The sequence below is a fragment of the Lepisosteus platostomus genome, chromosome 6 (assembly GCF_059453375.1).
Source record: "Lepisosteus platostomus isolate fLepPlt1 chromosome 6, fLepPlt1.hap1, whole genome shotgun sequence".
In the NCBI taxonomy this organism is placed as follows: Eukaryota; Metazoa; Chordata; class Actinopteri; order Semionotiformes; family Lepisosteidae; genus Lepisosteus; species Lepisosteus platostomus.
The window spans coordinates 3,599,685-3,620,879 of record NC_142616.1 but is presented as its reverse complement, the minus strand read 5'-3'; the positions used below and the strand labels follow the sequence as shown (position 1 = coordinate 3,620,879).

Genomic DNA, 21,195 nt, shown 5'->3' with positions numbered 1-21,195 from the left:
TTGACGTTGTGGAGTTTGTCTTCCGCACCACTTTGGTGGGCTTTGTAAAAGAGTCCTTCACGCCAAATCGAGTCAAATGCTTTTTCGAAATCGACAAAGCAGACAAAAATGTTTCCTTTGTGTTTCTGGTGGACGTGTTTGTCTATCAGTGTGTGTAGGGTGTAAATGTGATCAGACGTGCAGTGATCTGGCAAGAAGCCAATCTGACTCTTGCTCAGGACACTGTGTTCAGTAAGGAAGGCCAGTATTCATGTGTTCAGGATACTGCAGAATACCTTCCCCAGGTTACTGTTCACACAGATGCCCCGGTAGTTGTTGGGATGGAGTCTGTCTCCACTCTTACAGATGGGCGTGATCAGTCCTTGGTTCCAGGCCTCGGGGAAACATCCAGCTGTCATGATGAGATGAGATTGAGGAGGTTGAGCAGGGCTGGTTTCGTTGTTTTTTTTTAAATGATTCAGTGTTTAAAGAATTTACAGATACAACTACAACTAGAGGAGCAGAGACCAGTACAAGAGGAAAAAGACACAATCAGAAAAAAAACAATTAACCGCCAGAGGTGATGAAGGAAATTATATAAGAAGATTATTTTTTACATAGAACAAACGTTCACTTGCTTTTGCACTTTTCAGATTCCTAGAGAAGGAAAATAAATGTTTCAAACTTATTGAAACAGGAGCCGGGGGGTCCATCCGAGACAGACGGGTTCCGATCCGGAAGGGGATCCGGGGCAGGGACAGGGACTCGAACCAGGCGCTGCGAGCCCCGGACTCAGGGGTCAGGGTGAAGTCGGGGTGAAGCCCGTGCCGTCGGGGCTCTCCTGGAGCTGCTGGCAGGCGGGTCTTCCCAGTGCTGAGCCCGGAACAGCGGGAGGGGCATGACTGGGGGCAGGGGCCCGTCACCAGGGGACATCGGAGAGGACCGGAGCGCCCCCTAGAGGAGGGGTGGGGATGGTGACACGTCCCAGACTCCTCGACTTCCTCTCGGCTCGTTTCGTCACGCGTGTCCCTCGCTGCTGTTTGAGCGCGTGTGCCGCGTCCTGTTTCACCACACCCCCTGACAACCCTAATCACACCCCTAGCAACCACACCCCCTAATAATCACACCCCCGCAGCTCTGTGCAGATCCAGGAAGTGAAACTCAGAGATCAGTTTCGTTTTACTAGAAACAGCCTCACTACTGCTCCGTCTCTACTGCTCCTCTCTGTGCAGTTTCTACTTGTCAGAAAAATGGCAGAAGGCACTTTTCCATTTTCTCAGGACCAGTTCAGCTGCTCAGTGTGTCTGGATTTGCTGAAGGATCCAGTGACTCTGCTCTGTGGAAAGAGTTACTGTAAAGGCTGTATTAAGAACTGCTGGGATCAGGAAGATCAGACTGGGATCTACAGCTGCTCCCAGTGCAGACAGACCTTCGCCCCAAGACCTGATCTTCACAGAAACACCATCCTGGCTGAAGTGGTGGAGAAACTTAAGAAGACAGGGCTCAGTGATCCTCCTCCTGCTCACAGTCCTGCTGGCCCTGGAGATGTGCTGTGTGATGTCTGCACTGGGAGACAGAGGGGAGCTGTGAAATCCTGTCTGGTGTGTCTGGCCTCTTACTGTCAGACTCACCTCCAGCCTCACTATGAAGCTGCTCCATTGAAGAAACACAAGCTGGTTGATGCCACAGGACAACTGCAGGAGAAGATCTGCTCCACTCATGACAAACCGCTGGAGGTCTATTGCCGTACTGACCAGAAGTGTGTTTGTTATCTTTGTGTAATGGATGAACACAGAGGCCATGATACTGTCTCAGCTGCAGCAGGAAGGACAGAGAAACAGGTGAGGACTTTGAGACTGTAATTAAGCTCTCAAGTACAAGATGAAAAAAGGACATATACAGTAGTATATTTGGTGCTCTAAGTGATCTCTGGACTGTATTTACTGTATCTGTAATGCTGGATCTCCACTGCTGAGTCCTGCTCATGTACTCAGATGTGACCCACACTGTTGTGTCTCTGAAGTGTCTCCTGTTCTTCTGTCTGTTGTTCATTATCTCCTCCTCCTCACCTTCACTGTTTCCCTCTTTACTGTCCTCATGAAGCACCAGTGAAGCTGTACAACTGCACACAGCACACTCAACACTTCTAGAACAGACTGCACCCTCATTAATGCACACCACACTCAACACCTCTAGAACAGACTGCACCCTCATTAATGCACAACACACTCAACACCTCTAGAGGAGACTGCACCCTCATTAATGCACAGCATACTCAACACCTCTAGAACAAATTGCACCCTCATTAATGCACAACACACTCAACACCTCTAGAGGAGACTGCACCCTCAATAATGAAGTCCTGCTTTAATTTCAGCTCAATAGTATTAATATTTATAATAATAAACTCTATTTTTATATGATAGATTTAAAATGGCTTCTCAAAGCACTTTACAGAACACAAACGGTAGAAGGTAGAAGGGGGTTTTGGAAAACAGTATAAAAGCAAAGAAGCAGAAACAGACCCAGTTAAATTAAACCCTTCTGAAACAGAAGATTGTGAGTCTGGATTAGAAAGAGTCAGGGAAGGTGACTCTATGATATCCACAGGGATAGAATTCCAGAGCTCTGGGCTGCAGCAGGAGAAGCCCTGTCACCCAGAGTGCTGGCTTGGGGGACAGACAGGAGACCAGAATTAGAAGAGTGAAGGTTGTGAGGTGGGAGTAGGATGATAGTAACTCTGACAGGTACTGAGGTGTCAAGCCATGCAGAGACTTTTAGGGGATCATGAGTACTTTGAAGTCGACATGAAACCTGATAGGAAGCCAGTGCAGGGACTCCAGAACAGGAGTAACGTGATCACTTGCACTAGACCTAATCAGGATTCTGGCTGCCATATTCTGGACATACTGAAGTTTGTTCAGTGTGGGCTTAGATACCGCAGTGTGTGGAGTGTTACAGTAGTCAATATGAGTAAAGATGAAAGAGTTGACCAGCTTTCAGCAACAGTTAGCTCTAACATAGGACACAACCTGGTGGTATTTCTGAGGTGGAAGAATGATGTTTTGATAATTTGTTGAATATGTCATCCTGGATCAGATATCGCCCCCAAGTTCTTCAATTTTGACTGTGACTCCAGTACAGTGTCATCCACAGATAAGGATACTGCATTGGTGTGCCAAGAAGCATGACTTCTGTCTTGTAGCAGTTTAAATGAAGGAAATTGTGAGTCATCCATGTGTTTATGTCAGAGAAGCAATTAGAGCAGAGACATGTCAGTGGCAGTTTAGTATGGACAGACTGTACTGTAGATTTGAGTATCATCAGAACTCATACATGCTGAAGGGTAGGGGGCCAGTGTCAACCCCTGAGGAAGACCAGACTTAATGAGTCCAGTTTCAGAGCTACAATCACTGAGAGAGACAGAGTGAAAGTGATCAGTGAGGTAAGACTGGAACCATTGAAGAGCAGAGTCAGAAACTCCAAACACCGTCTCAAGACAAGAAAGTGAGAGGTCATGGCTGACAGTGTCGAAAGCAGCACTGAGTTCAGTAAGAATGAGAACGAGAATCAGAAGCCGTTAGAAGATCGTTAGTGACTTTGACCAGGGCACTTTCTGTGCTGTGAGGTTGTCTGAAACCATATTGGAGTTCAAAGAGGACTATTTAACTGAAATCTAACAGCACATTGTAAACTTTCTGCATGAAAAGGTAATGAAAGGGTATGAAAGTTGGAGAGAGGGTGAAAGTTGTTCAGGCTGTCCAGAGCCATGATTCTCTTTCTCACACAGGGGTAACAGCAGCAGTTGTGAAGCCACTGGTACCACATCAGTGCTCAAGGATTCATTTATTATACTGAGGACTATGGGGCAGAAAGCAGAGAAACAGGATTGAAATAAAGTGCTGGGAAGGGGATCTAATAGGCAGGTGGTGGATCTCAGACACATAAACCAGTTAACTGTGGTATAATACCTTCACCTGCTTTATTAAATACAAGACTCACGCTGAGCTCTGCTGGAGTCAATCTGGCACAGAACATGTTTCCTTTTGTCCTCTGAAATGATCTGAATTTTCCCAGAAGCAGACAGGATGTGAGATGTGGTCGGACACAGGGTCTGCCTGGTCCAGAACCTCATCCAGCGGTCAAGCACGTCAGCCACAGGGTCTCCTCTGACCACTCAGAGAAACTAGTGGCAACAAGGCTCATCAGCACTGCTGTAGTCCTCTGTTTTGAGATGCCGAGAGCAGTCAGGACACTAGTGTATATTGAGATGAATGAAATCTGAAATCTCTAGATTATGAAGGAACAAGTAATAGGTTTATTCTTCTTCAGGTGTGAGAAGGCTCCAGGGCCGAAACATTGTGTTTTCTTTCTTCTTTTTTTCAGTATGGAATAAACCTATTGCTTGTTCCTTTGCAGCCTACGCATGCTGACGCAGCTCCCCACCTGAACTATCTCTAGATGATGTTTTATATATAATTTGAAACACAATTATCTTGTTTTTACATTTCACCTCACATACAGATGTGCAGACCCAGGTGTCAGGTGTCTGCTGCGCTGCACACGCTGCCGGTGTAGATTAGACATGAAACAGGAGCATGTCAGACAGGACCAGGAAACACATCTCGTGTGGATAAGACATCAGGGATACAGAGTGTGGATTTCCCAGGGTGACTCTAAGGGGTGTCTCTGTGATGTGATTCTCTTACAGCAGAAATGTCCTGAGTGTCTCTGTTTCTCCACAGAAGCAGCTGGGGGAGACACAGACACAAACCCAGCAGAGACTCCAGGAGAGAGAGAAGGAGCTGCAGGAGCTGAGACAGGCTGTGGAGTCACTCAGAGTGGGTATTCACCAGATAAGTGGACACAAAGACACACATTTCCACAGCTGGACACTGGACAGTACCCTTTGGAAACAGAGCATACAGCATAATGTAGTTTGAGTGTTTTCCTGTGTAATAATCCACAGTTTGTCTCCTCCGTCAGAGCTCTGCACACACAGCAGTACAGGACACTGACAGGATCTTTACTGAGCTGATCCACTCCATTGAGATAACACGCTCTGAGGTCACAGAGCTGATCAGAGCTCAAGAGAGGGCTGCAGTGAGTCAGGCTGAAGGACTTCTAGAGCGACTGGAGAAGGAGATCGCAGAGCTGAAGAGGAGAGACTCTGAGCTGAACCAGCTCTCACACACAGAGGATCACATCCATTTCCTCAAGGTAACATCACTGCTCTGTGACTCTGCAGTACAGAAGGGTGTCTCTCACACAAAGCTGCTCCTGGCTTCTCCCCAGGAATGTGTGCTGTGTTTGACTGGAAACTCTCAATTTTCTGCTGCAGAATTTCCAGTCTGTCTGTGTCCCTCCTGGAGCTGGAGACTCACCCAGTGTCCCTGTCCGTCCACACTTCTCTCCTGAGGCAGTGAGGAGAGCTGTCTCTGGACTGAAAGAGCGACTGGAGGATCTCTGCAAGAAGGAATCAATAAAGATTTTCACAACAGGTTAGTAGAGAAACACACTGATGTCTTTCTGGACAGCTTATATATTTCCTGTTTCTCTCTTATATTGTCAATGGATTTTTTGTGCAGTGACTGTATTTATCAGAGCAGCTTATCAGTCAATGATTCAAATTCTAGGTGAAATATCTTAAAATCTCCAGTCTCACAAATCTTTATGACAGTAAGTATGTTGTTATATTGTGCTGTATATAGTTTAACAGGAACGTTTTAATAGGGGCTACAGTCCCAGTCCAGTAGAACATGTTATTCCTGATACTCTGTTACTGCAGCCCTGATGAGACATTTCTCTGTGTGTCTCCCCAGTGACTGAAGTCTACAGTCTGCTGACTCCAGAGCCCTGGTCCAGAGCGCAGCTTTTACACTGTGAGTCTGTTTTCACAACAGTTCCCCTCTGAAATATACCTGAAGCTCAAACACACAGCAGGAGCAGTGATACAGAAACTGATACACACTCTGACACACACACTGATTCACACTCTGATACATGCTGATACACGTCTGAATTCAGAAAGTCAAGCTTTCAGACAGTCACTCTGTGTGGATCAGAGACACACTGTGTCAAACACACAGATGGACACAGAAGTTCCAGTGGGTTTAGTTTATTTAAGAAAATGCACTTTATTATAATAATGTGCAGTGCACAGTGCTTACAGAGAATACAATTCTGACAACAACTCTTCTACAGAATTTAAATCGTCTCAAAAAGAGTGATTGTCCATTATCAATCACTCTATTTTGCAAGTGGTCAGTGAGGCTGGTTCACACAATAAGAGCCCCTCCAAGCCTCCTGGGTGTTACCACTGGCTGCAGTCCTGGTTTTGAAACTGGGTTTGTCCATTTCTCTACAGGAGCACTAAGGAACAGTTTTTCTGGGTTTTCTTCAGCCCTCAGTACTGTCCAGTGCTCTTTTGCTCTGATGAAACAGTTCAGCAGTTCAGGAGTCATATAGAAACCAATGTCCTCAGGCAGCGGACTTGGGGCGACCTGGTGCTGGGTGGGTCTCAGGACATCCGAACGTCAATGATGAGCGAAGGGGATTGAGAGACCTGGAAATATATATCCCCAGAGACAGAGACACCGGAAGGACAGCAAAGCACATGGAACTAGGGACAGGACAGAGTAGGAGCGCCCTTTGGCTGCAGAGGTCATGACACCTCTCTGGTCACCAGCTCTGGTGCACAGTCATCCAGCTGAGGGCCTTCAGCTTGTTGTCTAGTCCTCTGGGTTGAGTCTTTACCCAGGTCTCCCATGGGATCGTCAGCCCCTCCCCGGTGACCTGTAGGATCATCTGTCTCTCCCTGGTGACTAGTTCCTCCTTCCTGTTCCTTGTATAGTGCCTTTTGTTGGTGCAGAGCTCTGGCTGTCTCATGGCCTCATACCTCCTAGTAGGTCTCCTGTCAGTTTTCTGCTTTAGGACTAGTGTTTGACACCGGATCAGATGCTTCATTGGGAGGGAGAACCACAGCCTGACAAAGTACTGAGAATTGTGACTGATGGGGTCCAGAATAAAGCTTCTTGAATCGATTAAAACCCCCATTCACTCTGGGCATGTATAAGCCCCGCCCCCGTCTCTCAGTGGTCAGAGCTCACTGATTGACAGCTGGTTTCTCCTATCAGAGAGGCGGACAGTGAGCGCGAGCAGTCTGAAGTCAGTATGAGCGCCTCTGTTTCTCTCGTCTTTCTCTCCGGGTTTCTGGATGTGTCTTATTTTTTTTGCTTTAAACTGAACACTTTGGATATTTCTTCGCATTTTCAAAGTAAGTGTTAAGGCTTTCTTATATTTCAGTAAGACTTTGCTTTTGCCATTATATTTTTTTTCTGTAAAAACGAGCATTATGCAGTCTTTGAATTCAGCACTTTTTTATTCTGCGTCATCAGGAAAATGGTCTTAGAGAAGATGAACGAGCTGCTGAACTGGGATTTGAAATAAACCGGTTTAACAGACCGGTTTAACAGACAGTCTGTCCAGTTTCTTACAGTATACAGGTCGTTGTGGTGGGTTGTGAAGTGTTTGAAAGCAAATGGTCAGGCTGTAGTTTCTCCTGCAGTCCGGTCGGTCCTGTGTTTATTAATAATGTCGTTTAAAAACATAAAGTTTCATCGCTGTGAACACAAGTGTTTAATGTTTGTATTTAGAGGATATTGGGATCACTCCCATGTGTAACACTAGTGAAACAGTGAAGAAGATGTCGTTTCTCTGGAAGGGAAGAGCAGTCATTGGTGACTGGTGTTTCTCTCTCGGTGTGTTTGGGGACAAAGACATTTCACAGTCTGATGGAGTTGAGTTGGACTGTGATCGGCAGGAGCCTGTTGTGATGTTTGTGTTTTATTCCCCAGCTGCTGTGACTCTGGACCCTGATACAGCTCACTGTCGGCTCAGCCTGTCTGAGGATGGGAAGAGAGTGAGACTGGGACACAGGAAGAGTCTCTCTGACAATCCTCACAGGTTTGATATAGAGCCCTGTGTCATGAGCAGGGAGGCCTTCACCTCAGGGAGACACTACTGGGAGGTGGAGGTGAATGACCTGTGGATAATAGGAGTGACCAGAGAGTCTGCAGAGAGGAAAGGGGAGATCAGCATCTCTCCCCAGCAGGGTTACTGGTGTCTGTACTCTTACGGGTCTGGTTTCTCTGCTCTCACTGACCCTGAGACCCAACTCCCCCTCAGTCTGCTGCCCAGGAAGCTGGGGGTGTGTGTGGATATTGAGGAGAGGAAGGTCTCCTTTTACACAGAGTCCAGAGCTCATGTCTACACTTTCACTCACATGGTCTTCCCTCAGGGGGAGAAGATCTATCCTGTCTTCTATACTGGGGATTCTGATAAAGACCTTGAGCTGCTGCCTGCTGTCAGTGTGGAGATTAAACCCGTCACTGACTCATGAACACAGGCTGACTCTCTCCCAGCTCTCTGGCCACTGCTCACACTGGGAGACGGGTTTACTGACTGGTAGTGAGATGAGGTCAAAAACACAGTAGTAATTGTAGAAATGATGATGTTGTGTTGTGTTTAAATGCGTTATATTAAATTTTTTTTAAATTAAACGGGGGAAAATAACATGTACAAGAGAGGGAGATATACCTCGCTACCAGCCTGCTGTACTCCTGACTTGTAAATATCTCTGGAAACCCTGCTGTGTTTTTTTTTCTAATTTTTGAGTCTCACCTGCGCGCGCCGGTGACCGTGAAGCTGCCAGAACGGGGAGGGACCCGCTGACGTCACCACAGCCAGGAGGAACAGGGACTGTGACGCAGACAGGAAGTGGATCAGGGTGGTTATGGGAGTTGTAGTTTATCACCAGCGGTGTGTCTGTGAGCAGCTCCAGACCCTGACAATCTAGTACACGGCTCCCCTTAGAGTTACGTTTAATGTTTAAATAAAATCAGTTTTATTTGATCTGTGTCTCAGGGGAAAGTGCGGTGTGGACGCGCTGTGCCCGTTACTCCTTTTTCCTGCTCTTTTCTTTATTTGAGTTCCCAATAAATCGAGATGTTCGCCCGGTGAAAGCTCTGTTTTCCTTCATATTGTAACGCATACGGCCATCAGGGTGTGTAAGAGCCGGTATCAGAGCGGTGACGTCGCCGCCCTTCCCTGTGATAGCAGGACTACAGCTACTGGGCTGTAAAGAGGTCTCTCTTTGGCTCACCGGGCTGGGTCCTTATTGAGGGACGTGAGAGTCCCGGGTTCGAGTCCTTGACGGTGGGGGTCCGACCTGATGCGGCAAAGGCCGCCCGCCTGAACCCCGAAGTGTTATAATATGTAAGCCCATAATCCTAAACCAAACCCAGGATTTAATAGCTGTTTGGTGGCAGCGGCGAGTTTTTTTCCGTCCTGCCGTTTGGACATTTCATGTGGACGATTCTCTTTCCACTGAGGGACTGTGTCGTGAGAGGTAGTTTTAACACACTCCCTTGTGCGCTGGTTAGTGTGGTAATTGTGAGACACTCCCTAGAGCAGGAGAGTTAGTAGATGGCTGAGCTGCTAAATAACTGTTCATGTAAAAAGTGAAGTTAAACGCATTCCTGGTGTTGTGTTCAACCTTGTTTAATCTATATAAACCAGGGTGCCCAATCAGTCGATCGCGGAGTGCTTGCCAGTCAATCGATCGCAAGAATGTTTGGCAAAAAACAAATGGGCTCTTTAATTATTTACTTTTTTCGAGAGCCTAAAATGTCATTCAGATCTGTCCATGTCATGTCATACACTTTACTGCCCTTGTGTGTGTCTCACCCTTGTCGAAAGGGTTGTAAAAGTCTCTTCCCTGAGTGCTGGCTGACACTGAAGAAAGGCTGCAGGAGCTCTGTAATGAGGAGCTGTGTGTGCGCTACCCAAGATCGTTCTCTGGGTTATTGCCGCACAAACCCCGGTGTGTAAAACACTTAGCTGCAGCAGTGTGGGTGTTTAAATGCTCTTGGCTCGTGAACAGCACCCCCCTATCCCAGTGCATTGCCTGTGTAATAGCGCCACATTCAATTAAACCACGAGAGACAGAGATCCACAAAGCTGTGTCGGTCTTCTGTGTAAAATAGCGGTGTGTAAAAATTCGCTCTGAATCTGGACTGTAATTAACACTGTAAACATCCCGTTTGTTTAAAATCAGGTGAGTGTAAATCTGCTGTGTTATTGTCGAGCTGTGGAAGAAGACAAGAAACATATTTCTGAACCTTGTAGGTTTAATTCAGTGTGATGTGTTTAGTACTGCAGAGATCAATGACAATGTATGTATAGAAAAAGGTGAGTGTGAATCTGGTATGTTATCGTCCATCTGTAAAAGGAGACAGGAAACCCTGCTATACTGTAGTTCAGAGTCATTTGTTTTCTCCGGTTTTCATAACCTTCGCTTATTAAAATGCCTATTTTTGAGACCACGATTTTTCAGATGTCAATAACTTTGCGAAAATGACACAGAGCCTTCAAATCACACGCGTTTAAGAGATCGCGATTTGTGAAAATTGCAGCAGCTTTAATTTAAACAACATACTGGGGCATTAGGACCCACATGAGCCACAGGGTGAGCGCCCCCTGCTGGCCCCACTCACACCTCTTCCAGCAGCAGCCTTAGTTTGTCCCAGGAGTCTCCCCTCCAGGTACTGACAGGCTCACACTGCTGGGCTCCAGTGGGCTGCCAGCTGGGAGCTGCAGGGTGACGTGGCTGCTGGCCTGCATGATGTAGCGCTGGATGTTGTAGCAGTGTAGATACGGGTTGGGCTCCAGTGGCCGTTGTCCAGGGTAGCTGTCGTGGTCTTGATGAAAGCTACAGGTGCTGAGGGTCCCCCCTCTGGGCCTGTGAAACCTGGGGGTGCTGTTGCCACTGATCATGGTTGTCTCTCTGGTTTCTACCCCAACACGCTTCTCAGGGGTGGTGTTCGCCAGTGTCTCCGGCGGCCTGGGAGAGCTCTCCTTCCTGTCCCTCATGACCTTCTTCCACAGGTACCCCAACCTCTCAGGGCAGCGTTAATGTACTGGAGTGTCCAGTCAGTGTGTCTGTATTAACCTCTCTCTCTCTCCCAGTGCAGTGTTAATGTACTGGAGTGTCCAGTCAGTGTGTCTGTATGAACCCCTCTCTCTCAGTGCAGTGTTAATGTACTGGAGTGTCCAGTCAGTGTGTCTGTATTAACCTCTCTCTCTCTCTCAGTGCAGTGTTAATGTACTGGAGTGTCCAGTCAGTGTGCCTGTATTAACCCCTCTCTCTCTCAGTGCAGTGTCAATGTACTGGAGTGTCCAGTCAGTGGGGGCAGGAACTGGAGGCAGGTGCAGGAGATCAACACTAAACTAGGAAGGGCTGGAGCCTCCTTAAGAGGAGGGGTTTACGAGCGTGACAGGCGTTTGTATTAAGGATTCCACAATGAACCGCAACGGCTTCTGTGTTACGCTGGCGGGTGATTCATCCTCAAAGATGTTTCCAAAGAACACCAGCGCGTGCTTCTCGGGGTATTCAGGAAGGGCGACTGGCCTGGACGGGAGCTGGGCAGTGGGCCTGGGAGAACTACACTACCCGCACACCCTACACACGGTAGACCGAGACGAAGAGTCTTCTGCGCGTCGGCGAAGAGACCGGAGGCTGCAGGGACCGGCACCGCCCCCCCCCCCCAAGGGTACGCCGGCGGCATCGAGCAGCTCGCGCTTGAAACGAAGCGCGCTGTGGACAAAACCAAGCTCACTGGCGTAGGTTTCAGACAAGACGGAGCCCGGGGAGGGGCCATCGGTGGGGGGGGGGGGGGGAAGAGATATCGAGGGAACGATTTACAATTCGGGCGCACGAAATAACGTTTCCTCTTCCTCTTCGTTTTCTTTGTGTGACTGAAGTCGCACGCACACAGAAAGTGTCTAAAAGGCCAGCATGATCCCCGGCTCCTAACAACAATGCTATCAAACACTATCAAACGCGTTACTGTGTCTTTATATCAGTGCAATAAAGCCGAACTGTCTGACACTGCTGTAGATTGGGAGAATGGAGAGAGATGAACTGATGAAGTTTTATTCTGGTTTGGGGAGGAGTTATTAGGGCACTGTAGCTCCTGTACTCTTGAACTTCCTAGTGAGGACTGCAGCTCTCTTTCACTGCTAGTGCCGCACCTGTCCTTGCGAAGGGCAGAGTTAGAAAACGTTATTTTGAGAGAAAACGAGGGAACGATTTAGCCTTTTCGTGCGCACGCAGTGTAAATCGTTCGCTCGATATTTAACTTTTTTTTTTCCTACCGATGGTCCCCTCCCGGGCTCTGGAAAAGACCACCCCATGAGCCGAGCTGTGGGGGTTGTTGCGAGGGATACCCGGTTTCTAATGTACAAGCATGACCCTCTGACCAGGGTGCTGGGTCTCAGATCAGGTGGCGGAAGTGTAAAATCGCCCCATCCTGTCAATATGACGGGCGGGTTTATCACCAGGCGTGTCTATACACAGAAGTCATAGAACAACCAGTTCATAGGCGACGTCTAGGCGCCGCTTCTGCGTTGCGTGCCTTTCAAAGGCGTGGATGGCGAATTCGTCACGGTCTTGCATGACAAGCCCCACTGCGTGCTGGTGGGCATCGATCAGTTTAAAACACCATCGCTCTGGAAATAAAGACGGATCGAAACGAGCAGGTTTCATTTCATCTGAAAGCATGACGGTCTCTCTCTCCGTACCCCCCTCTCTCTCTAACCCTGTGTGTGTGTAGCACTCTAACCCGTCCCCGTGCGTGTGTGCGTGTGTGCGTGTGTGTGTGTGCGCGTTAGTGTAGGTGCAGGCCAAAATGGCAGTCAGCAGGAGCGTTCCCTCAAACCCCCTTCGCCTGTGAACACGACACCGTGTGTCTTCCTGTCTCTCTCTGTTCAGGGGCAGGCCAATCCCCAAGCAGCCTCTTCAGCCCGACTTCCGGAGCGGAGAGCTCTCCCCTGGCGGACACAGCCGGGAAGCGTCTGGGAGACGAGCCCCTGCCGGAGCACCGCGGGGAGCACGGGGGGGGGGGGGGGGGACACTGCTCACTTTCCCCCTCAGCGCCGGACCAGGAGGGCACAGGGCATCATCCCCTGATCGAAACGGGTTCACCCGAGCGCTGGGACGCGCCTCGTGCAGGCCTTACCCGCCACAGTCGACACGGTCGGGTTCGAGCGCCGGGAAGCTGCCCCGCCCACCCCCCTGCAGACAGCACAAACGAAGAAACCCCCCCCCTCCTTCGTCAGCGCTGCGCTCGTGTGCCGTTGAAGGTGGCGTCGGCGCTGCTGTCGTTCCCCAGATGTAGCGCCTTGTCGTTTCGGGGTCGTGACGTCACTCAGCCCCCCCACAACCTCATAGGGGAACCGGACCGGTCTCACTCGTCAGTGCCAGGTCAGACGTCAATCGTTAGACGTTATATCTCGGGAACGAGAGCAGCAGGGAAGTTACTTTCACCGGCACAAGCGCAGCGCTCGCGCATGAGACCGCTGTGGCTTCCCCGCCGCATCTTCAGCGCGTTGGCAGGTGGCGCAGGCTGCCTTTCATCCATACACTCGCAGGTCGACCCCTCGTCAAAGGGAGATCTGCCCTCTAGCTCAGCTGGCTGGGTCCCTGTGGAGCGACGCCGGAGGCCCGGGTTCGAGTCCCCAGCGGTGGGGGGACCGACCTGAGGCAGCAGCGGCGACATTCACAGAGCTGCGATGTGTCCAGGGTGTCCCAGGAGTGCGGTGAGCCGAATACAGTGACAGCTGTGTGTCTGGGGAGCCAGTACAGGTGATCTGCTGAAGCCCGTGTAGCCGATATACGTGATCCGCTGAAGCCCGTGTATCCGGTACAGGTGATCCGCTGAAGCCCGTGTAGCCAGTACAGGAGATCTGCTGAAGCCCGTGTAGCCGGTACAGGAGATCTGCTGAAGCCCGTGTAGCTGGTACAGGAGATCTGCTGAAGCCCGTGTAGCCAGTACAGGTGATCTGCTGAAGAATACATTTACACGCAAAATCCTCGGAACACGCTTCGCCACAACACTCCCAGCCTCATTTGTCGTGAGGGGTGAGGACGAGTGTGAACATCCACCTCTTTTCAGCCTGTACTACAGTGACTGTTCGCTCATCTGCCTGCTCAGCAGCAGTGTCAACGGACAATTCAAGCGCGTTACTGGACTTTGACATTAGTGCCACAATCGCAGAGCCTCTAGCTCATTTCACACTTCCTGTTTACTCCCTTGTCTCTGTCAACAAGGTAAAATCGCTTCTGAAGAAGAACGTGGTCAGTCACAGCGAAGTGTTGTGTAGAGAGAGAGAAACACAACTCCGAATGTGGAGATCTGTGTGAAACCCAGCGCCTTTCCCACCGCGGGGGAGAGGTTACCCACAGATCTGTGCGAGAGGCTGCTCTCCGATCCGCCTGGTGGCGTCTTCCCCGCGCGCACGGATCAAGGACTCGAGTGCCCCCCCCCCGTCATGACCCGCCCGCGAGCACGCAAGCACTCCGCCATGCCCACGAGCTCCAGTCACGCTGAACGGCCCCCGCACCCTGTTCACCCCCCCCCCCCCCTCTCTCCCTGAGCTCTGAAACCAGTTACTCGTCTCTTCTATCGGCTGGATTACCTTTCGGCTGCCGACTCCTCGCCCTCGTATCAGAGCCCGGCTGCTCCTCTCGTTCTTGTCCCCACACTGTTTTGGGACCCAGTCGATCTCCCACCCAGACTCCACCGGGGTGAGCCCCGCACCGGGTCCCGCCTCCTGACCCCACCTCCCCCGATCGAGAGACGAGTTTTCTTCGGGGTGCGCGTCCCCGTTTCCTGCGCGTCCGTGTGTGAGATTGTGGGGGTCTCCACAGGCGGCCTGTCGCACAGGTGCGTGTCAGGGGTGTCGATGAGGGCGTTACACCGCCGGCACAGCTTCTCTTCACGACGTGTGATGATTTGCGAGGTTATAAACCCCCCATTTCTCACAGCGACCGACACCCGCCGCCGCCATCTGAACGAGACCCGACCTGAGACCTCGCGCACAGGGCGGTTCTGAACGTCTCCCTCCGTGTCGCAACACGCGGGACCGACACACGTTTGACGGGCTTTAACGCCGGCGCGCGCGGCGCTGCCGTGGCGATCCGAGGCGTGGCCGTGACTGCGAAGATCCGCGGATCGATGACAACAGCTCGACTGTTTAAAAAGATGAGCCATGACCTTCCCGCAGTAGAACAAACGGCGGTTTAGATTCTGATGGCGGGGGACCCGGCGTGAAACATTTCCACTCGCCCCGCTTCACGGCACAGAATTTGAACGAGCGCCTCTAAGGGCTTTTTATTAAAGAAAAAAGCTGCAGCGTCTGACAAGCTCGTCTCCCGATTCTCTGAGCGACACGACTCGCTGCATGTCGGCTCAGCCCCCTGTCGCCACAGCCAGTGTCCACCAGGCCGCGCACACGACCTGGCGAAACACAGAGGACCGTCGACAATGTGCGCTTTTCCCCCGCTCAGTGACCCTCCTGTACAACAGGGATCGAGACCTCCTGCCGTCGCCGTTCCGAACCGCCCGTCAGAGATCCGGCCAACGAACCCACTCGCGGGAGCCGGAGGAGTGACCCTGTAGGAGATCTGCACCGCCAAACAAGCCCACGTCCACAGGGGAAGCCAGTGACCCCCCAAACCAGGGAGAGAGGAACCGAAGCCAAGCCGTGATCCTGAAGCCGTGGTCGAGGGAGAGAACCAAGAGTCCGTAACCACAAAGCAGCAGAGAGGAATAAGGCATTTTTTTTATTAATATACAAGAATAACAAGTCACGACAAAAAAATCAATCACGTTGCAGAGCGCAGTCCATCCTTATCCTAAACCAAAAAGGGTTTTCCCCCGCTCCTCGGCAGCACGGTAGCCCTGCTGGCTGTACTCGTATGTACTCATGGAGCTGGTGGCTGAGAGGAGAATGCTGACCAAGCTCACAGCCATCATGAACGACGCCTCTCCTCCGCTTCATGGGACTGTTACTGGGCAGCGGAGCACCTTTAGCACCAGACTGCTCCAGCTGCGGTGTTCAAGGGAACGTTTCCGGAGGTCTCTCCTCCCGGCGGCTGTCAGGGTGTAGAACGCTGCCCCAGGCGAGGACTGTCAGCCCTTCATCTGCTTGTCTATGGACAGCATGGTGCTCCATTGGACTTTTTGGACACTCAATCTGTATAAACCTATGCACATTTCTCACATATGTTATTGTTTTTACAGTGATTATGATCATCACATTTTGCACACACCTATGTATTTATTCATTTTTATTTATTTTGTTGTCTTTTGTTTTATAACTATTCCGATGTCTGTTTTTGCTTGTCTTGGGCTGGCCTGCTGTAACGCATCAATGTCCCTACGGGATCAATAAAGTCTCCTCTATCTATCTATCTCGGCCGCCTGCGCGATTCACCCCTCCCACGGCCGCTGGGACGAGGAACTAGGCGTAGCGCGACAGAGCGGCTCACACCGAGGACCGGCACTGAGCGGGGAGGGAGGGGGAACCGTGCTGGAGGACCAGGCGGGCCGGGGGTGTGGTGGGGGAGACGCGCTCTGAGACGCGGTCTCGCTGGACTCGGGCTTCTGCCTCTTCCGCTGCCGTGCCTGCCCGTCGGGGGGGTGTCGTCTGTGAGGACCCCTGTGCGGCTCTGTAAGGGGGCCGAGGTGTGGCTGAAAGTATCGGCGGTGTTTCAATTCCCCGGGTCGCCGTCTGGGCGAGAACAGCGGGTTATTAAACCGGCCGGAAGACAAACGCAGCTGAACGAAATCGCTCGGCGACAGCTCGGCGGATGATCTCCGGGCGGCCCCATGCGCAGCGTCCATCGCCTGTACCTGCGGGTCAATCTGTCCTCAGATCCAGACTGAAGACCCATGACCACAGCCTCGCCTCCTCACACCTGACATCATAGCCTGCTGCAGCCATGGCTGCTGGTGCTGCTGTACAGGCCATTGTGTGTCTCTGTGTTGGCCCACCAGGCAGATACATCTGTTCTGACCAGACTATCCTATTCTCCTCCCCACGTCTGGATGTCACCCAGGCTGGGCACCATCTGAGCTGGATGCTGCATCACTGCCATGGATCCAAGAGGGACATCGTGGATATAGCTGTCGTTTAGGAGGATTTACTGGGCCACAGAGATCTGCATGGAGTACTGACACACAGAAGACATGATGGCTGGATTAATACCCTCATTCATTTTTTCTTTTTTAATTCTATAATGTTAACATGCCCAAAGGGGTTGGGCAGCCAGTTGACCTTGGACCCCCAGAGGATTTTTTTTCTCCATACTGAGGGGTTTGTGGTTCCTCTCTTCCGTTGTCTCCTGGTCTTTTCTGTCCTGTGTTCACAACTTGAGGGTCACTTGCTATGTTAAGCACCTGGGGGCAACCTTGTTGTGAAAGGCACTATATAAAAATACCTTGAAATGAATGGACTATTCTGTCAAGATGAACAACACGAGTGCTTGTGCCTAGTGCTCTGCTGCTCTAAAATGATAGATTATACGGTCGCATCGCCACCGCCGCCGCCGCCAACCTGATTCTCTCAAAGTTATCGCTCTCAGGCTCTACTGCAGCACCCCTGAGCATTACATGATTAAGCGGTGCGGACGTCATCTCTATTTAATTTCGTTTAAACTCGTTTGAATCATTCTGAATTGATTTCGTCATGTGTACCTGTTCTTTTTATCTCGAAATGTTAGATGTACTCTGGTTTGGATTGTATTTCTTTTGTTATCGTTTATGCAGAAAGTTAAGAAAAAGAACGTTAGTGGTGGTGGTGGTGGCGAGGGCGCAGACCCCCCTGAACCCCGAAAACGCTACATCATTATATGGCTCTGCGGCTCAGGACCTACGCCTCCTTCAGGTGTGAAGTTCACAGCTGATAAAAGGAAGAGGAGATGTTACCTGTGGAAATTCCTTAACTTCCTTCATGTTGTCCTCAAAGACAAACTGCAGGCAGCACAGATAAAAAGACCATTACCTTTGCTGACCACCCTGTCTTTCTCACACCTGAAGATGCTCCACAACCGGGGCTGGAGGAAAACAGGGGTGTTTGGGGGAGGTGTGTCCAAGGCAAACTGTCCAAGGGAGTCCGAGGTGAATCCATGAGTGTAGCAATAGTCCAAGACCGGGTGATCCATCCTGACAGACGAGCAGAGTTACAAGCCGGAGCGGGATCTGGCGGAGGGTCGGGGGAATAAAAGGGGGTCACGGGGCCAGACGCTCCCTCATCCCGGACCCAGAAGATCAGGACACCGTGATGAAGCCTGTGCCGCTGAGTCGCTCCTGGGCTTCCGGGTGTCCATCTTCCACAGCTGAGCCCAGATTGGCAGGAACGCCTGGCTTGTATAGCAGGGGGGGCAGGAACCGGAGGCAGGTGCAGGAGATCAACACTAAACTAGGAAGGGCTGGAGCCTCCTTAAGAGGAGGGGTTTACGAGCGTGACAGGTGTTTGTATTAAGGATTCCATTTGCTTGGGGTTCTCTTCCTAAAAGAGGGAACTTGCTTGTGTTTTAGGATGCCTTTGTTGTAAAAGACTTGAGGAAAAAATCCTGGCTTTTCTCAGGAGTACAGCCTTGAGATTCCAGTTGGTTGTGACCAGACGACCTCTGAAAACGTCACACTGAACACCAGTGAATCTCAGCTGCAGGAGATACAGGAGAGACTTACTGTATCCAGGCTGATTAACTTCTCAGGGGTGTTGACAAGAAAGTGGGTTTCCATCACAGCACAGGAGTACTGCTTTACACAAACAGTGGTGGGAGTGTGAAACAGGTTCCACAACCCCTTAGAGTAACATGAGATGAGATGGTCAGACTAATGAGTTTCTAGTAATTATCAGACACACGGGGTGTTGTCAGTCCCTGTGGAAGGAAGAAGAGCTGCTGCACACAGAGATCAGGGGCTCGCTGTTGCGCTGGGTGGATGGAGATCACAATCACACCCACATGACACTGCCCTGTCCATCTGCTCCTCCAGCGTCTCTCGGGGGAGAGATGGGCTCGTGACTCTCTGCAGCGCTCCGCAGGTCTGTGTGGCTCACAGGGGGGTCACTGCGCAGGTGAAGCACGAAGCCCTGGACGTACCCTGCTGGCCCACACGCTGCAGGGCAGAGCCAGAGAGCAGGCTGGGCTCACTGGCCTGGAGAGAGAGACACAGCAGGCTGGACTGCTCGCAGTAAGAGCTCACACCCGGACAGTGAAATCCTCTGCACCATGTGGAGCTGTGACACCCCTCTGTCAAAACACAGCTGGAGGAGATCCTGGAGCCAAATAACTCCCAACGATTAAACAGCTGGATGGGCCAGCTGGCCTCCTCTTGTCTGTCACCATCATGCTCTGATCTTCTCATGCTGTGTGAGCGAGTTAGTATTTTATTGTTTTGATTATTGGGAACACAAACAACTGGATTGACTTCACCTGAGCAGCTACTGACATCAATGTTTATTAAAAAAACTTCTTTCTGTCAGTCCAAAATGACACAGTAAGTCACATCTCTTACAACCCCACACCTTCCCCAAACAACAACCACCAAAGCCGTTTCATAACTGCAGTTCTAAACCACTCCCCCTGACAACCCTAATCACACCCCTAACAACCACACCCCCTAATAATCACACCCCTGCAGCTCTGTGCAGATCCAGGAAGTGAAACTCAGAGATCAGTTTCGTTTTACTAGAAACAGCCTCACTGCAGCTACGTCTCTACTGCTCCTCTCTGTGCAGCTTTTACTTCTCAGAAAAATGGCAGAAGGCACTTTTCCATTTTCTCAGGACCAGTTCAGCTGCTCAGTGTGTCTGGATTTGCTGAAGGATCCAGTGACTCTGCTCTGTGGACACAGTTACTGTAAAGGCTCTATTAAGAACTGCTGGGATCAGGAAGATCAGACTGGGATCTACAGCTGCTCCCAGTGCAGACAGACCTTCACCCCAAGACCTGATCTTCACAGAAACACCATCCTGGCTGAAGTGGTGGAGAAACTTAAGAAGACAGGGCTCAGTGATCCTCCTCCTGCTCACAGTCCTGCTGGCCCTGGAGATGTGCTGTGTGATGTCTGCACTGGGAGACAGAGGGGAGCTGTGAAATCCTGTCTGGTGTGTCTGGCCTCTTACTGTCAGACTCACCTCAATCTACACAATGAGCTTCACCCTGGACACAGACAGGAGCTGGCTGATGCCACAGGACAACTGCAGGAGAAGATCTGCTCCACTCATGACAAACTGCTGGAGTTCTATTGCCGTACTGATGAGAAGTGTGTTTGTTATCTTTGTGTAATGGATGAACACAGAGGCCATGATACTGTCTCAGCTGCAACAGGATGGACTGAGAAACAGGTGAAGACTTTGTGTCTGTTCATAAAGTGTCTAGTACAAAATGTAAAAAGGATATTTAGGATATTTGGTGCTCTAAGTGATCTCTGGACTGTATTTACTGTATCTGTAATGCTGGATTTCCACTGCTGAGTCCTGCTCATGTACTCAGCTGTGATCCACACTTTTTGTGTCTCGGACGTGTCTCCTGTTCTTCTATCTGTTGTTCATTATCTCCTCCTCCTCACCTTCACTGTTTCTCTCTTTACTGTCCTCATGAAGCACCAGTGAAGCTGTACAACTGCACACAGCACACTCAACACCTCTAGAACAGACTGCACCCTCATTAATGCACACCACATTCAACACCTCTAGAACAGACTGCACCCTCATTAATGCACAACACACTCAACACCTCTAGAACAGACTGCACCCTCATTAATGCACAGCATACTCAACACCTCTAGAACAGACTGCACCCTCATTAATGCACAGCATACTCAACACCTCTAGAACAGACTGCACCCTCATTAATGCACAGCATACTCAACACCTCTAGAACAGATTGCACCCTCATTAATGCACAGCATACTCAACACCTCTAGATCAGACTGCACCCTCATTAATTAAGTCCTGCTTTAATTTCAGCACAATAGTATTATTATTTATAATAATAAACTCTATTTTTATATGATAGATTTAAAATGGCTTCTCAAAGCACTTTACAGAACACAAAAGGTAGAAGGTAGAAGGGGGTTTTGGAAAACAGTATAAAAGCAAAGAAGCAGAAACAGACCCAGTTAAATTAAAACCCTTCTGAAACAGAAGATTGTGAGTCTGGATTTGAAAGAGCTCAGGGAAGGTGGCTCTATGACATCCACAGGGATAGAATTCCAGAGCTCTGGGCTGCAGCAGGAGAAGCCCTTTCACCCAGAGTGCTGGCTTGGGGGACAGACAGGAGACCAGAATTAGAAGAGTGAA

The 21,195-nt window shown here is 50.2% G+C and overlaps 2 protein-coding genes across 2 annotated transcripts; both read left to right on the top strand.

The window, feature by feature from the left end:
* Positions 1–1,175: 1,175 nt before the first annotated feature.
* LOC148659639 (E3 ubiquitin-protein ligase TRIM39-like) lies at positions 1,176–10,364 on the top strand. The gene is made up of 6 exons (XM_088637438.1): positions 1,176–1,820; positions 4,725–4,820; positions 4,966–5,199; positions 5,321–5,480; positions 5,802–5,861; positions 7,836–10,364. Exons 1-6 carry the CDS (start codon positions 1,230–1,232, stop codon positions 8,378–8,380), a joined length of 1,686 nt encoding a protein of 561 aa, XP_088493564.1. The 5' UTR covers positions 1,176–1,229; the 3' UTR covers positions 8,381–10,364.
* A 9,039-nt stretch (positions 10,365–19,403) lies between these two features.
* On the top strand, positions 19,404–20,682 carry LOC148659638 (E3 ubiquitin/ISG15 ligase TRIM25-like). Its single transcript, XM_088637551.1, has one exon. It carries the CDS (start codon positions 19,648–19,650, stop codon positions 20,365–20,367), a length of 720 nt encoding a protein of 239 aa, XP_088493677.1. The 5' UTR covers positions 19,404–19,647; the 3' UTR covers positions 20,368–20,682.
* The last annotated feature ends 513 nt before the right edge of the window (positions 20,683–21,195 follow it).